A 17016-nucleotide genomic window follows, 5' to 3' on the forward strand; every position below is an offset into this window, starting at 1 on the left:
TGGGGGTGGGAAAATATAAATATAACATATTATCATCTTGCAGTCCAAAATATCTAAAGTAAAATATATATCTTTTCCACGAGTTCACAAAACCATAAGTTATTACCATTATTGAAGAAAAAAAATCCCCAAACCTAATTAAAAGAATGTAATTTTAATAATAAAATATGCTCCCTCATCATATTATTTGTTTTATTCTAAACCCCTCCTGAAAATCAGTAGCAATCAGTGAATATAATCATCATTATGCAAAACCATTTACTCTAGTTGATAAATTAGCTGGGACTTTTAATTTGCAAAGCAGAAGTATCAGTTCAGTAGGAGAGCTTGTAATTTTTAAATACATTGCCTGAACAATAACAAATAATGGAACTGGATGTTCAGTTCAAGGCATCATGTTTAGTGAAAGAGTGTTATTTCTGTTGTATTCAGTAGAAGCTTAGGCCTGCTGATGTTAGGCTTAAATTTATCCGCAACACATATTCTATTACGGAAATATGGTATTATTCGGACATTTGTGCATACTGACTAGAAAATAACACAGAAATATGACTAAGAGATCAAGTTTATAGTTTCCTTTTTGTATATTAAAATACATTGTACACTCTCACTGACACGAAATCAGGAGTAATGAATTGATTTCAAAGATTACAGCAGTGTAACTGAAATCAGCGTCTGTTCCAAATGTTTTTTCCCCAAGGAAATTTGAAAAGCATATATTCAAATGCAGATTCAAATGTAGTTAGGAAAAAAAACCAACAAAACAAAAATCCCCCAATCTACTTTACTGTTGTTAAAAGTACACAGACTTTTTTCCCTGATGAATAATTTCCAATGAAGTTATAAGTAATGCTGGAGTTTCACTGCTCGATTTCTTTACCAGAAATAACCACCACGAAGACTCATATTCACTTTTGGAGATACAATAGCATCTTGCTTTTAAAATACTAATCTGCTGGAATTTTGAACCCATCCTAATCTGATAGCCCTAGAATTCAGCTTTTGATTTTTTTTACCCTACACTTAATGAGATGTGTTTTCTTATTTATATTAGTAACAGCAGAATAATATAACATTGTGCATTGAGACCCACTGATATGCCACATTTTATCCTGGTAAGCAGGATATATGCTTACCAGCAAGATAAAGGCAGGCCTCTGGGAGATTTACTTACCAAAGAGTGCAAACACTAGGTTCAGGTTTAAAAGGCATAAGGCCATAAAATTATCAGGGAAGATGCCACGTCTCTTTGTGTACACCAACCTCTTCCTCTTCACTCACTGATGCATGAAAATTGTGAAAGAAATTTCTCCAGCAGATCTGTCTGTCTCTGCTTTGATGCTTTTCTTTAGGGACAGAGAAATACTCAAACAACTTCAGACCAAGAAATTTTAAAAGTTTGCAGATCCACATAGACGAACATGAGCTATGGTGGATCACAGAAGAAAAAAATTCTTATAGAGAGAATGTGTACTTATATGACCAATGGCATGAATATTTACATGCCAACCTCAAATTATGTAAGAATTTTGGAAAATACTCTCTGATCAACAAAGCCTATAAAACTTGGTTATATCAATGGCACATATTTTTAGCCTGTATTTTTGGGCAGAAAGAATTATAACATTGCTACTGATACTAAAGATTTTCCACACGTACCCTCCCCCAAAAGAAAAAAAATACAATATGCAAAACAAAAATTAGTTTGTGTTCTTTTCTTAGGCCCCTTATTCCAGAAATTCTTTCCCCATCACTGCGAAGGAAACTCAAGAAAGAGCTTCTCAGAGTTCTCTTTTCTTCAAAAACCAATTCCACATATTTCCATGTATTTTTTGAGCCTAGGATATTTCTTTCTGAAATTATCCCACTTCTTTTGAGCATTTCTGTGTGAAATATCTATGTTTCTTTTCTACATTACTTTTTTAAAAAAGGGGTTTTTTTCTGCAATGAACAGACCCATATACTACCAGAAAAGCCTTTTCGTGACTCAAAACAAAAATTTTTCATGGGATTCATTTATGTCTTTCCCAGAACAATAAGGTCTGGAGTTCTTTTGGCTTGTTTTCATTTGGATTCTTTTTGGCATGAAAATGGTATGAATTCCAGTGGTATTTTCTCCAGACAGAAAACCTTAGTGATGCAGAAAATAAAGATTTATGTTGTATTACTTATAATCCAGAAAAGCTGAGGGATTTACAATATTCTTCTTTGACTGACTCAAAGGGCATGAGTCAGAGGGTAGAATGGAGAATGGAAAAAATACTGGACTGTAAGAGGCAGCTTCCTGGAGTTAGTTTCTTGCTTCCTGAAAAAGGGGCCTTGTATCTGTAATTCATGCTTTGATATTTATCACTGAGTTTGTAATTAGAAAAATGACATTGACCTCTTTAGGGTTATTTTTCACAGACCCATCAACAACCTTATTTTAGGACAAATACTCGTTTCAATAGCTTTATATTTGTTTCTGACATAGTAATGGATACCTCTAATTAATTCTTAGTATTTCCTCACCTTTACTAGTACTACAAGTTGATTAGGAAAGGTAGGGAAATCTAATGTTATGACATACTACACACTTCTCATGTTTCTTCTGAACCCGATGGCTTTAGAATCCTGTTCTAGATTTTCATCAAAAGTACTTTATAAATCAAATAGAAAATCACCTTACAAATATCTTCTTTGAGAAAGTGGAGTAAGAATCTCAAACTTTTATGAATTGTGTCTTTTTTGTGTTCTTGAAGCTGAAAAAACTATAGATTCCACATATTTTAAAGCATTATCTGAAAATCAACCTATTTTGCTTTCTCTGCCCTAGGGCTTTTATAATTCCATAACTGCAAAATCACTATTAGTGGCTTACTTACCAAACCCTAAAAGATGCAGGGCCAAGTATCTGTTTTATGGAATGATGGAAATGCCTCATTTTTTTTTTTCTGGTACATCAAACAAAAATCTCTTCATGCTTTTACAAGCATTTTAATAATATAGAAAAAATAAGTGTTGTCGTCACTGACATTCTACTCACACACACAAAAATCCATCCATTAGGCAAGGCTTTGATATTGGTGCAAAATCTCTATATTGTAGACACTGCAAAACAACTGGCTTGTCCTCCCATGAGCTACATCCCTCCGGGGTAGTCCTAAATTAATTTTTCCTTTAGAAGTGTAGGAACAATTGGCAAATTTTTCTCAATTTGCCTCCCAGAACAATCCAATAATTTACAAATCAAAATCTTCATGTAGGAGATATTTGTTGCTTTTCAATGAAGAGAAGATAGAATAAGCTATGCATATCCAGGGCACTGAAATATTTATGACTGCAAGTAGCAAGTAGCTCAGGGGTGGTGACTGTGGCCATAAAGCCAGGAAAAAATGTACCTGGTGTTATCTCTGTCCCAGAATAGACTAGGTTGCCACTGGAAGAAGTGTTGCAAAGCTCTTGGAAAGAGTTTTGTTGAAGTCAGGTTTCTCCTGAACATGTGTAATAAAGCATTCTGCCTCCCCAAACCCAAGGGTGATTCTAGGCCAGTGGATTTCAAAAGTAAGACAGAGGAAAGAAATATTTAAAATCGTTCTATTGCAATCCAATTTTGTTATAAAAATCAAATTGTATTCAGTATTTTATTTCTTTAATACTGCTGGTCCCTCTCTGTTCTTTCCTGATACGACAGTAAAGTAAATAATTAATCATAGTGAAATTTAAATTGTCAGAGTTATCAGTCACTCAAGTGAGACACCATATTAGCTGGGAGAGGCAGTTCACAATGCTCAGGGATATTGTTTTAGACCCTGTGCAGGACCAGGTAAATACCACTGCATCACGTCAATGATTTGTATTGTTGAGATTTCTTATGCCAACATGAAACCTAGAAATGTGCTTTAAAACTATAAAAATGAAAACTTAGATTCTGCAGAATTAGACAGTAACCTGAAAAAGCCATAGAGGTTGCCAAATGCACAGAACATAGCTTAGAGCCCAGCATTTCTTGATTAAAGCTAGATCAGATTGTTAGCTGCTCCGAAATACAAAGACAGTGTTGTGAGGTCACAATTTTTGAATAGTGACTGCATAACCTTATAGTATCTTTCTGCGTATATTTTCTTCCTTCTTCTCTTCCCTCAATTTTTGCTAAATAAACTCCACTAGGTCCTTATGCACAGAAATAGCAGAGAAAATATTTCATAGACTATAGTGCCTAATGATATTTTCCTTTTCCTATTTCTCTTCTGAATGAGAAATTGCTTCTTAGGCCACATAACTCTGCACTGGTGGCAGCCACATCACCGAGATGGAATTTCCTACCTGGAATTCTTCTCTGTGACTTAATCACACTGATGCAGATTCTTGGTTTTCAGCAACAGTAAAACTCCAAGTATTCAAATAGCTGAATACCATTCCTAGGTACTCCTAGAAACTTTTAAAGTTAGAAGGGCTGGAGGACTAAGGGAGCTATAAATAGGAAGAATAGCACTTGCTCTGTCAGATTTCCTAAAAATTCTTTATTCATCTTAGCAGGCTGTACTTGCTGCTTACTATGAAAAGAGTAATCAATTATCAGTGGTATTACTAAGTCACAGATAAAAATAATCCGATAAATACGTTCTCTGTCTTTGCTGCTAGAATTGCTTTTCACTAATACATATAAACAGTAAGAGGTATATAAAGAGTGATCACTTACTACTTGAAGTAAAGAAAGATACCCAAATCCTACATTATCAAAGTTTACTTTCACGTTTTTCCATCGGGCACTTTGATTGTTTTTTATGAGTTCCTCGCACTGACTAAAATTGTTGATTTGGTCGACTTCAAACCTTTCATCAGTTGTGGTGTTAACACAGTAGTAGAACTTCCCAGCAAACAGATTTACTCCCATGATGCTGAAAATTAGCCAGAATATAAGACAAACGAGAAGCACGTTCATGATGGATGGAATTGCTCCTAAAAGGGCATTCACAACCACCTAGTACACAAATACAGGGGAAAAAAGAAAACAGTGTAAGAATATTTACAGCAATAAAGGTTTGTGTACTGTTTTACCAATGCTTAATAAATGCTTGTTCAGAAACTAACGCTATAAATTTTAAAGCAATACATTAATAACTAGCATTGCACTGTTCTTTTAAATACTTAACATTAGAACATGGAATAAAAGGAAAATAAGTGAGAAAATTAGAGTAATTAAAGAAAAACAAAAGAGAAGACCTGGCGGTAGTAAGATGAAGCCTGACACTGATGTGTTCTATATAAAAAAGAAAACATGTTAAATATACAGGCATAATAAAATTCTAAAAAATGCGTCAAATTATAGCATAAAAATGTTTAAAGAAAAATGGCAACCTGTAGATTTGATCAACATAGCTTCGAAATTTAAGCTGAAAACGCAAATGCCATGAATCTAGAAACTAAACTCTACATTAAAAGGATTATGCAGGAATTAAGTACATATCTTTATTGCCTCATTGTTCCATGCAAGATTATAACAAAGATTAATTTCTTTGTATAGAAAAGCAAGACAGTTTTGCAATATGTGTCTACTTGGATCAACATAGTTTATTTCAAGCTCCAGTCTTATTGTTTCACGTATTGAGTTTATGTCAGTAATACCCTTCATTTATCTAAAGAAGGACATATATCAAGGACATATTTAGGGGGTTTGGTTTTGCTTTTTAAATTACTTTTGGCCAGTTGCCTTCCCAGCCCCTTGCAGGCAAGATGTCAATAATTACTTATGTAGCTAAAAAGTGTATTTTTCTGATATATACAGTAATTAATCACACGTGTCTGTCAGAGCTATCAAAACTTTTGTGATATTTGTTTGGCTAATAGCTGAGCAATCATTTCTCCTTCAGTATCCAATACAAGATCTCATTTAAAAGTTATATTTTATTTTAAATTTTACTTTCTTTCTCTGTAAAACTTTTAGGATCTTGTAGGAAGGTAAAATAAAATATATAGTAGGGCTCTGATTCTTAGTAATCCAGTTCCTGCAGTAAGACAGGAAAGGATTGGCATGGATACTTGGGGTGTATTAAGGTGTTTCAGTCCATCTTTGTTCCCTGCTTTCTGCAACATAGAGGGATTTTACCCACTACCAACATAATTCTGAGCAAGCTCAGAGCTGCTCAGTTTTACTACCTGTATTTCACAGCCTCTTGAAGGCCTTTGGAAGCAGAGTATTTTGGTGGTGTTACTCGTCACTCAGCACTCTCCTCATTCCAAATGTTATGGCCAGGAATTAGAACCTGTTTAGAGATCTTAGGCAGAAATGTTATTTTAAGGGCATATTTGCTTCTCATTTTAAGGGCCTCCTCCATTGCTAGACAGTAGAAATGGGACCTTTCTATAGGCAACTGAGAATTATCCCTATCTTTTATGCAACAATGCATTTTTTCAAATTTAGCTTTTCTTGGCGGCTTCTATTTTTGGTGATAACTTTAAAGGAAGCATGCTTGCTTTTTGAGATTCCTACTATAGAAAATGTGACATTTCTAGGTGATGTATGCATAAGTTAGCCATTTAAAAACATGTTTTAAAAGGCTAACAAGGTCCCAGTAATATTCTGAACATAAGAAACCATTTTCAAAGGAGTGAGGGAAATGGTTTGTTACTATCCTCTGGGGAGAAGAAATCTGTTGCTACTTAGCTTGAAGGAACTGAGAACAACATAAAAATTAAGAATGCCATGGTTCTGGAATTTATTCCAAGTCTGACCTGATCTATGAGACTGTATTATGCTATTGCTGCTTAGAAATTCTAGGTCAGCTATTGCTTGTCTTATCTTTTTCTTTTTCTTTTTTTTTTCTTCACCCATAGAAATGTCCTGGATGTGTTATACTGATTGAATTCCTCTGTTTAAACTTGGTGAAAAACCTGAAAATAAAGATGTCAAGAAAGAAAGACAGGGTTTTAGTCCTGCAACTTAAATTAAGGTTACCTGTGCTCACATGAAGAATGGTTTTCTATGAATCAAGTGCCTGTAGTAGTTATCTTTTTAACAACCCTGAGATCCATTGGACGACAGCACAGATCCAGAACAGGCAGCAGAATACCAACAGCTACAGTAGTTGTTACAACAATTATGAATTGATAGTAGTTGTAGAAAGATAGATTTCTAGAAAATGCCATCAGTGCATCTCACATCTTTAGATGAACAGGTAATGCAGTCTCGCTACTGACAGTGCCAAAAGATCAGCCACATTGTCTTGAATAAGAAGTGAACATCTTCCAGCAACTGTTCCAACAATGGTTTCAACAACTCAACTTATTTCATATAGGTCACTGAAAACCCATGAAATGGTAACAATTTTTGGTCACTACTGACCTGGCCTGGATGCGAACTGGTGACCTAGAGTTGAAAGGCTCTGTATCCTATTACCAACCCCTTGAGCTATCCAGTCCCCCTGGAAGGTTTTTTAAGGAAAGAAGAAAAGAAAATTAAAACTTTTAGAAGTTGTTTTCTGTTTGTGTTTTGTTTTTGCTTGATTTTTTTTCCCCGCCAGTGTTGAGCCTTTGTCCTACCATGTAATGTAAATGTAAATTTAATGTAAAACTGCATTTTTACATGCTGGCCAGGTGCTCGGCTGACTATAAAGCCTACCTTAGGAGGAAGTCTTTAATTTCCTCAACACATACATTTGGAGGCAATTACTTTATCAGTGGGGTTTTTTTCCATTTACTTTTTTGGTATTTGCTTTGGGAATAGCTGAGGTACATCAGGATAACCAGGACATTAGTTTACATAATATATCCAGGATAACACCCATACGTACACACACGACACCTATGCACATAATTTACAGAAAATGGATGGGAAAAAGTGAGAACCAATTGAAAAGTGAACTGAATGCAGAAAAGAGATCAATTAGCATTTCTTGATGAGTTAAAAATTTAGCAAATAAAAATTATCAATCTCATTTTATTGAAAAGAGCCTGTAGTGGGTTAAAAGAATGTTGGCAACAGCAGCTCTTATTTTTTTCTTTTTCTTCAAATCAAGATCAGATGTATGTGATTTTAAATATATTTTTTATTTTAAAAGGGGCTGTTCTTTTGTGCCTATTTTCTGTTATTCAGTGATACAGACTATAATGCCAATAAATTGGAAAAAGATGTTTGCAGAATTGTTTGTTTGTTTATATTACCTATGCATTTCCTCAAGGCTGAGAGGTTGTTGTTCAGGCTGACTCCAGTGAGCAAGCTGCAAAAGCCCAAGCTGATTCTGCCTGTTCACCTTCCTATAGCTTCAGGCAGGTGGAATAGCAATAAGTACAAGTGAGAAGCAACACCTGACACCAACAGATAAATGGACTTTAGGCTATTTTACATCTCAGTTGACATCCATCCAGGAAAAGAAATTATTGTGGGAAACAATGTCTCCTCTAGAAGAAAGCAGTATTTCATATATATACACAATTTTTTAATGTTTACATTTCATAACATTTATCTTCCAACATCAGATACATATGTAGGATAAAAAAATTACTGTAATGAGAACTGTCTGTCTTATCTTTTGGCTGATATGACATTATGTCAATACGAATTAGTAGTCCAGCTTTTTGTTGTTGCTGTTTCAATCTTTTTTTGGACAACTGTCCAAAGAAGATAGCAAAATGGCACTGGGGAAAAAAAAAATCAGTTTTGCTACCAGAGCTGTGCATATGTATGGGATGAGGACTGTGCAAAATACCAGCTTATGCCAGCTGTATGAGTAGAATATAAGGAAGCTTTACTAGATTCAGCCTTGCTGTGGGACGCATATCTTAAGCACATTGTGAGATATAAATGTATTCTAGTTTCCACAGCGAGATAGCTTCAATAGATCCTGGCACCTCAGCAGCCACCGGCTTTCCAGGAATTCCTACATTGGACCTGACTAATGGATATATCAGGGTCCCCGGAGATTTGTAAACAAACCAGGAACAATCTTCAGCAGTACTTAACCATTTTTTCCATAACTTTTGCAGCTTCTGTGAAGAAGTTCCAAACTCTGTCCCTAGTGCAAATGAGGAAGTTACCGTCTTTGGGATAGAAAGAAAGATTATAGGATTATGTCTGTAACATTCTTCCTGCTTAAAATGATGAAATACTTTATTTGCCTCCAGTTTGGAAGTTGTCAACTTCATAATTTTAGGCTTAAACAGGAAAAGTTTCCCAAAGATTTGATGTGCCAGATCTCATATCAGAGTCCTTCGAAGGAGTCCTTGGCTGTAGACATTATTTAACTATTACCTCATATTTTTTTCTGCATGTACATTCTCACGTAATATTCACATACACAAGCACAGAAAGCCAAATAATTTTTACTTCACTAGGCTGTTTGTGGATGAAATCAAACCTTGTTTTCTATGCATGCTATATGGCTGTAACAAGTATGAGATGTGTTCCTCCTGTACTCAATTCCTTGACAGCTGGGAAAGCCTGAGAAAGCCTTCAGGAACTCCAAGAGGAAAAAAATGTGGGCTTGAATACATGTGTCCAAAAAAAAAAAGAATAGTTTCTTTCTCTTTAAGTGACTACCTATATAGTCACAGTCATAGACTTTAGATGGTGCTTGTTACAAAAAGCCATTCATCTCTCTCTTAGCAGTACAAAGACTAATGAGCCAGTTGTTCAAAGACAGCAGCATGCAGAGGGAGTTTGACAACAGCATACACAGGATAAGCCACGGTAGTGCAAAATAGGAGAATTCATTCCTGACTCAAATGAAACACTGACACTGCCTTGGGCAGGATTTGAGAGTAAGTTATGAATATTGCCTTGTCCTGAACAAGTATGAGGTAAGAACATCTGCCACAAGATCATGAATCTCCCCTACTCAACAGGCCAAAGTCCAGATGTACACAAAGCTGCCAGAGAGAGCATTTGTAGTGAAAGATTAATAAGTGAGCAAGTAGTCGTTAGTTTAGATTCTTGGTCCACCATGGAGGTAAGATTGCTGGAATGAGCAGGTGGACTGGAGGCTCAGGTGACATACATGATCTGAATTTAGCATGTTCTCTTAATGAAGGACTTTCAGGACATCACACAAGGAAGGCTAGAAGATGCTGAAAACACATCAACTTGACCAGAGTATCAGGTAACAGACAAGTGTATTCTCTTTTAAACTGTGGAGGAGTTGATGCAAGGGAGGAAAAGACATAAGGAATACAGTAACTTCCCCAGCCAGGGGATCAAAAGAGCATCTGAGGGAGACCATGAAGAATGCCCATATCTGAATCAAAAAGATTAGCACTATCTGATAGTCCAAGGCAAGGAATTATTGGAACAAATCTCTGTCTTGAGAATTTCCATCCCTTGCTCTTTGTATTAATGAATCAACAGCTATGAGAGAACCAGTGCATCAGGTGATTTATTTGTATTAGAGCAGCATAAGCATACCACTGGACTTTCACAGGCCAAGCATCAACACAGTAAGATCAGCTGTCCAGAAGCTTGAATTCAATGTATGGCTCTCCTTCATGTACCTTTAACTGATAACTTTTCCACTATGACAGGATCCTCTATCATATGCATACTATCCATTTTCTAGTTCATGCATCAAGAAGCATGGGCACATCTTCCTATCAGACCAGTCAGAAATATATAATAGGAATTTCTCTAAAAAGGTGTTTTCCAAAGACTGGTGCTAATAAAAATAGATATGCTCATAAGGTGACATGCAAAAAAAAAAATTTGTAACACAAACCAAATTTAACAGAGATATGCACCCATTGTGCTCTTTTGTGTCCATGTGATAGGAACAAAGACCCCCCTACCTCAAAGAACTGAAACAAAAACAAAAAAAAAGAAACCAAACTCAAACCCCCCAACCCCTGGATTTTGCTAATCGCACAGCAAAACCAAATCCAAAATACTAACTGCCTTATTGACAAACCCTTTTGAAAGGTAATTAGAAATGCTAAGGTAGGTAGTATAGAGCAAAATGTTCCCAAGAATTCTCTAAAGTACCTTCTCCAAAAAATACTTGAATGGCTCCTCAGTCCCCAGGGATGAAATTAGTTTCATAATTGTATCTATGAAGAATGGGGAAATTCTTGCAGAGTATCTCTAAGTAAGCTTTTCACACTCTGGAGATCATAGATGGCTTTGAGTTTATGAACTGGAAGTCTCTGACATTTCACTACTAAAATTGTATACATAAAGATAATCTGGAACCTTGTAGATATGCAGTGTGGTGTAAAATGGCACTAGATTTCTAAAAGAGAAGTACCTTAAGAAACGTGCAATTCCTTCAATTTTCTCATTTGGTTTGTCAGGTAAAAAGAGGAAATGCGTGGACCTGCAGGGTAATCAGTGGTGATAAAGTCTTAATCAACAAATAAAATCAAGAGAAAAAAATCTCAGCAAATACAATTGTCATCAATTATGTGATCATCCACCAGTGCAGTGATGAAATTTTCTACTATCCAGGTTTGTGCGAAGATAAACAAGGGTGAAAGTGAGCTTAAACATTTAAATAATTCACATTAAATTGTGGATTCCTTAAAATAATTCAGTTGGAATACACCCAGTTGATGATAACTATTTGAGTTCATTTTCATTGTGAGAGCATTTTGTGACAGACAGCACTGAGATCATGATCAGCAATGTGCTACCCCTAAATAAGCTGTAAACAATGTCTAACCAAATAGGCCTAACTCTTTCTCATAGGCAGAGTTTTTTAACTGGGTAGGAGATTGGTTTAAACTTATGAAACAGTGGATTATAGCTGTTAAAATGAAGTAAAGATTTCTGCTGATATTTTACTCCAAATATGATGATTTATACGTAAGTATACACACGCATGCACAAGATAACCTTTTTCCCCTTTTTAAGCCTAATGTCTATCATTCAAAAATCGAATCTTATGTAACCCCTTTTCATCCTAAACAGTTTAGAAAAAGTTATATGAAGGGACTGGCACTTGAACAGGAAAACAGGGATTTAATCTGAATTTTAAAACTCCCCAAAGCCTGACAATTCAAAGTACTATTTTCTTATTCAATAAACATTACACTTGGGAGCAACTTGTTTTCCCAAAATAAAAAAAGAAATTAACCACTGAGAAATAATTTATCAATAATCACTGATTTTTTTCAAGGTATAGTATATATGTAATGTAAACATCTTGTACCAGTAGTATAGTACACGCTCTGTTTGTGTGTTTACAGTCCCTGCTGGAAAGCAGGGACCATTTTATTTCTGCAGTGTCTTGTGAAAGCAGAGTCTTCACTCCTGTTGCCTCTTCCAACATGCAACGTGCAAGTGTTTGTAAGGTGGCAGGGGGCTCAGTGTGACAAAAATGTTTGGGACAGTCCCTTTGTTCTGACCAAATAATAAAAATGCTGTAATAATGGCTTCCTGTTCTCCCTGGTGCTACAAAACAGATGATGAAAACTGCCTTTCTCTGGAGGTAGGGGAGGCACTTCTACAAGACATAATATAGCAGAAAGTCACTGGGATCAAAAAAAATGGGTATGGGGCTTAAATTAGGAGAAGCTACGTCAGTTGGAAATGTTCCCCTCACAAAGGCAACCGAGATACCTGACCTATGGGCTAGCAGACAGGTTACAAACACTACCCAGTGCAGAGGATTAGGACTGATCCTCAGTGGAGGCTTTGGAATCTTTGCTGCAGTTGCTTGATGTGAGGTTTGGAGGTGCCCATGAAGAAAGATGAGTGGTGATGCAGTACAGGAAAAATATTCCCACACAAGATAGCCTGTCTCATCTGAGCGTATCCATGGAGTCTGATGGAAGTGGGATGTCATGTATGGATATATAAGGATTAAAAGTTCTTTATGTTAAAGGGATAAAGTATATGTACATTCCCACAACAGTACCATTGATGGGACCTTTTATTCAAAGATAATAAAGAAACATTTTGCAATTTTCCAATGTTTATATCAGGTAGTAAAGCATATCTGACAATGCAAACTAGCAGATGAGGACAGAATGGGGGAGGGAGAAGTGGGGGGCAGAGGTGGGGAGAGAGAGAATTCTTTTACTTGCTGATGCATGCTTCAACAAGACACCTCAAAACTACATGTTTTCTCATTGAGTAGCTTGGAAGGGGTACATTGGGAAGAAGCATGCTGCTTATGCTTGATGATCAGCTATGAATTGGCTTTAGAGACAACAGAGGATAAGAATTAAATATTTGATTTGAGAGAAAGTGCAACCTACTTGACATGATCCAAATAATGATTCTAGGGATGAACTGTGGTGAGTCTAAAAATGTAGATTCATCCAAGTTATTCAAACCTTCTCATTTTCAATTAATTACTCCTCTGTATTTTATCTTAATGAACTTCTTGTGAGAAACTCTTATAACTTTGTCCCACAAACAGAAATCAAGGTGGTGCCCCATGTTTGTATGAATGTGTTATCTGTAATCCACTAATTATGTTCCACTGTTCCAGTATTTACCTCACTGTAAAAAAACCCCACCCAACACAAAGAGAAACCCCAGAATCAAATACCACCCCCAAACCTCAAAAAGAAAAACCATAAACTTGCCCAAACTGCCTTATATCAAATAAGAATTTCCCACAGTCCAAATTGTGTCCATCGCCTCTTGTTATCACTGCACATCTGAGAAGAGTCTGGCTTTGTCTTTTTTCTATCCTCCCATCAAAATTAGAGCTTTCTTGTGGATTTTGCCTTTAAGAAGTGTAGAGTAAAAGAACTAGAATATTACCACCTTTGATACACAGTTTGCCATAATGCCATGTGCACACATATAATTTATTCTTAACTACATGACCTGTGATTATAATAGCCCAGAATTAAATAACATTTAGAAAAACGTTAGAAGCAAATGAAAAAATAAACCTGAAATCTTATTCTAGCAAACTAATGCTTATCCTTAATTTTGGACCACTACAAAGTAGCAAATAGAGGGTACATAGAAGTAAATTATGATAGTGAGACTAGCACATTATTTAAATCAAGCAAAACAAGCACAAAAGGCTGTTTCATGAAAGAAATGAATGCATTTTGTCAGAGTGTTAGAACTGGCACGAGAAGAACCTCACATGTGAAACAACTGAAAAAATTTGTGTATTTATGACAAGATTTATAACAAAGTTTTCAATTTCTGAGTAAAATGAAGACTGTATTGGGAATATGGGGTGAAGATTATTAGAAAACTACCATTTAAAACAGCAATTGTGAAGAAAAATTTTGATTTAACTGAGACTATGCAAAGAGGCAGATGGAAAGAATCAGAGATCTGACAAGGAGGTACAACTAAATCTTAATCTTAACAGCAATGAACAAATAAAGTTGGAGCAAGAGAGAAAAGATCTCAGAGGAAAAGAAAATCACTCCCTTAATAATGTCAGTCTTTCCTACTTTTCCTTAATTGATACTGTACATGTGCAGCTGACTGAAGAATGCTTCTGATTGATAGAGAATTTTATCTTCAAAGAAAGCAAAATTCTTCCTCAAGCACTTAACACACAAACTATTTTTATAACACTTTGTGCTGTAAAAATTTCATGCTATTGGTTGTATTGGTGAGGTTGTATCTTGGAATGCTAGAACTGTTAGCAGGGAGGTTCTACTAGGTGATCTCAGGAGTTCCTTCTAACCTCAATGATTCTGCAGTTCTGTCCTAGCTTTTATAAGAAAATTTAACCTGGCTAAAGTAGCAACCAAAGCATTTCTTATTCACCTAACAGTCTATTAAAAGCAAGCTGCACTGTTGGATTTAACAAAATACTGGAGTTCCTGGAGCAGATTTCATTCTGCTTCTCACCAGAAACCCAGTATGCGACAAAATACTTTTGAAGACAACTTAAAAGGCATAATATAACATACTGTATAATGAAATGCAATAATTATCTCCCAGGCAATAAATATATGGTTGCATTTGTTTGAGAAAACTTGGTAAATATTGTAAATACACAGTAGCATGAAACAGAGTAATTATTTGATGTGGAAACAATATCTCTGAATTTCACTGGATGCAGTGAAAAAGAACCAAATTTTGCTCTTTCTGTTGCATAAATGAAATGTGATTGACCTTTATATGTTCTTTAACATTTTTAGTTAAAATGTAAACTGTATTATGTATCTCATTCAAATTTCATTGTTTTGATCCTAAAAGTAAGGATTTTCTTCAACATACAACAAACACAAACCCAGACAGAAATCATATCAGTTTCAATTATATAAGAAATTCCTTCAAAATTCTTTTCTAATAGTAGAATAACAGTCTAAGAAAAATCTCAGAATACTAAGATATTTCCTGTACAATTTATGAACATCTATACAGAGTCTTCTTACATCGAAGTTTGTAAAGTTTTTAATTGTCTTTCAGGAGACATAACACTTCTAATAGACTTTCCGTAAAACTCAAAAATAATTAATAAGTCAAAGTCCTCAAAAAATCCTTCAAATTGAATAATCTTTTGATCCACAAAATGTATTCCTCTATATTTAACAGAAACTCACAGAAGATAGAGAATACACTTTCTTGAGAGAGAATATAAAATTCTTAATTGTGCGATAAGATGCTAAATTTACAGCGAATGCTGTTTATGTTGATACATCATTTACACTGAAGCTATAAAAACCCCAGCACTACTGTCACCCTCCTACAGTTGGTTCTTGCAAGTGTTGTTGTCTAAGAACTGGATTTTTCTAAGGGTCTGATAGTGAATGCAAATTTTTATATGACTGACATGTCTTCTGCAGGACATTTCTGAACTCCAAGGAAGATACTACAAAAATAATACTGTTATTGGCATTTTATAAAAGTCACAAAAACATGTTTCCAACACAGGCCAAAGGAGGCTGAATTCAGATTCCAAGAAAGGATTATATATATTATATGATGTCTTGTGTTATCTGTATACACTTGGAGTCATTTACTTAATGTAACACACAGGGTTTTAAAACCTATGCAAAGATTTAAACTGCTATTATATAAATAACTCTAGTTGTGACTATTCAGATCATAGTGTTTTGGTGTGTGCTTAAGGTATTACAAGTAATGTTCAAAACTTTCAATGGGATACTTTTGAATGTATGTAGTTATAAACTGAGTAACGGCAAAGCACGGATCTTTCTAAAACGATGCAAAAGCCAGATTCACATTTTTAAAGCCATTTTTTATCTCAGTGAAGAAGTATCTAAAAATCTAAAAATAGCTGAGGTATCTTTCTCCTGGGAAAAGAACTCAGATAGCTCTAAATAACAATACTGATTTTCCCAAAAGTTTTCATGTTATTTCTGTAACATCAGAAATTTCAAAGGATTATTTCCAAAGATTTAAAGCAATTAAAAAGGGGGTGTAGGGTGAATATAAATAATCTACTCCTGCTCCGACTGGGATTCTCAGATAAGATTCTCTCTCCTTCCAACCCCAAATACACAATGTAGTGATTAGTCACAGTGTAATCATTAAGGGTAGAAAAGGGGAAAATACTGTACCCATAATACAGATAAGGGGAGGAACTAGTGGTCCACCCCATCCAAGCTGAAGAAAGGTTATCCTACATGAAATAGAAATATATAGCCTGTTATTAGTTGTGAATCTGTAATGACAGACACTTGATGTTGTTTTATAGTTCAATCGTATGAGAAATGTTTCTTTCCTACTAATGAAGTTTGGAGTACTCTTGAAAATGCCTCATTATCACTACCTGGTAAGGGAATCTAAGGAACAGCCATTGAATTTTAGAGGATATTTAAGACATCAAATACTCTAATTTAGTTTTACAAGTTATGAAATTGGACTGGAAATTTGAAATACAGTAAATGTTTAAAGCCATCAGCCAGAAATATGCATAAGGCATGCAAAACTGAAAGTGCAAGTGGATTTCAGATTATTTGCTGCCTTCTACTATTTCTCTAATAAATAAATGAAGCACGGCATGACATGCTTTATTTTGTGAAATTAGACACAAATGCATGCTTTATTGTCACTTAGTTCTCTAACTCAGCAAAGCAATGTATACTCAGTGTTCTGCATTTACAAGTAGCATATCAATTCAGAACTAGCGCAAAAGCATTATATTGCAAGTACTA

General features: G+C 35.2%; 1 protein-coding gene across 3 annotated transcripts in view; it reads right to left on the bottom strand.

Moving 5' to 3' along the window:
* The window catches only part of LOC104039408 (sodium channel protein type 1 subunit alpha), a 96916-nt gene that overhangs the window by 8850 nt on the left and 71050 nt on the right, over positions 1–17016 (bottom strand). For all 3 annotated transcript variants that reach the window (XM_064451508.1, XM_064451506.1, XM_064451507.1), the window contains one exon: positions 4682–4963. In XM_064451508.1, the coding sequence (XP_064307578.1) occupies positions 4682–4963 (282 nt within the window). The remainder of the gene's footprint in view (positions 1–4681; positions 4964–17016) is intronic.

This window comes from Phalacrocorax carbo, chromosome 5, assembly GCF_963921805.1.
Source record: "Phalacrocorax carbo chromosome 5, bPhaCar2.1, whole genome shotgun sequence".
Lineage (NCBI taxonomy): Eukaryota > Metazoa > Chordata > Aves > Suliformes > Phalacrocoracidae > Phalacrocorax > Phalacrocorax carbo.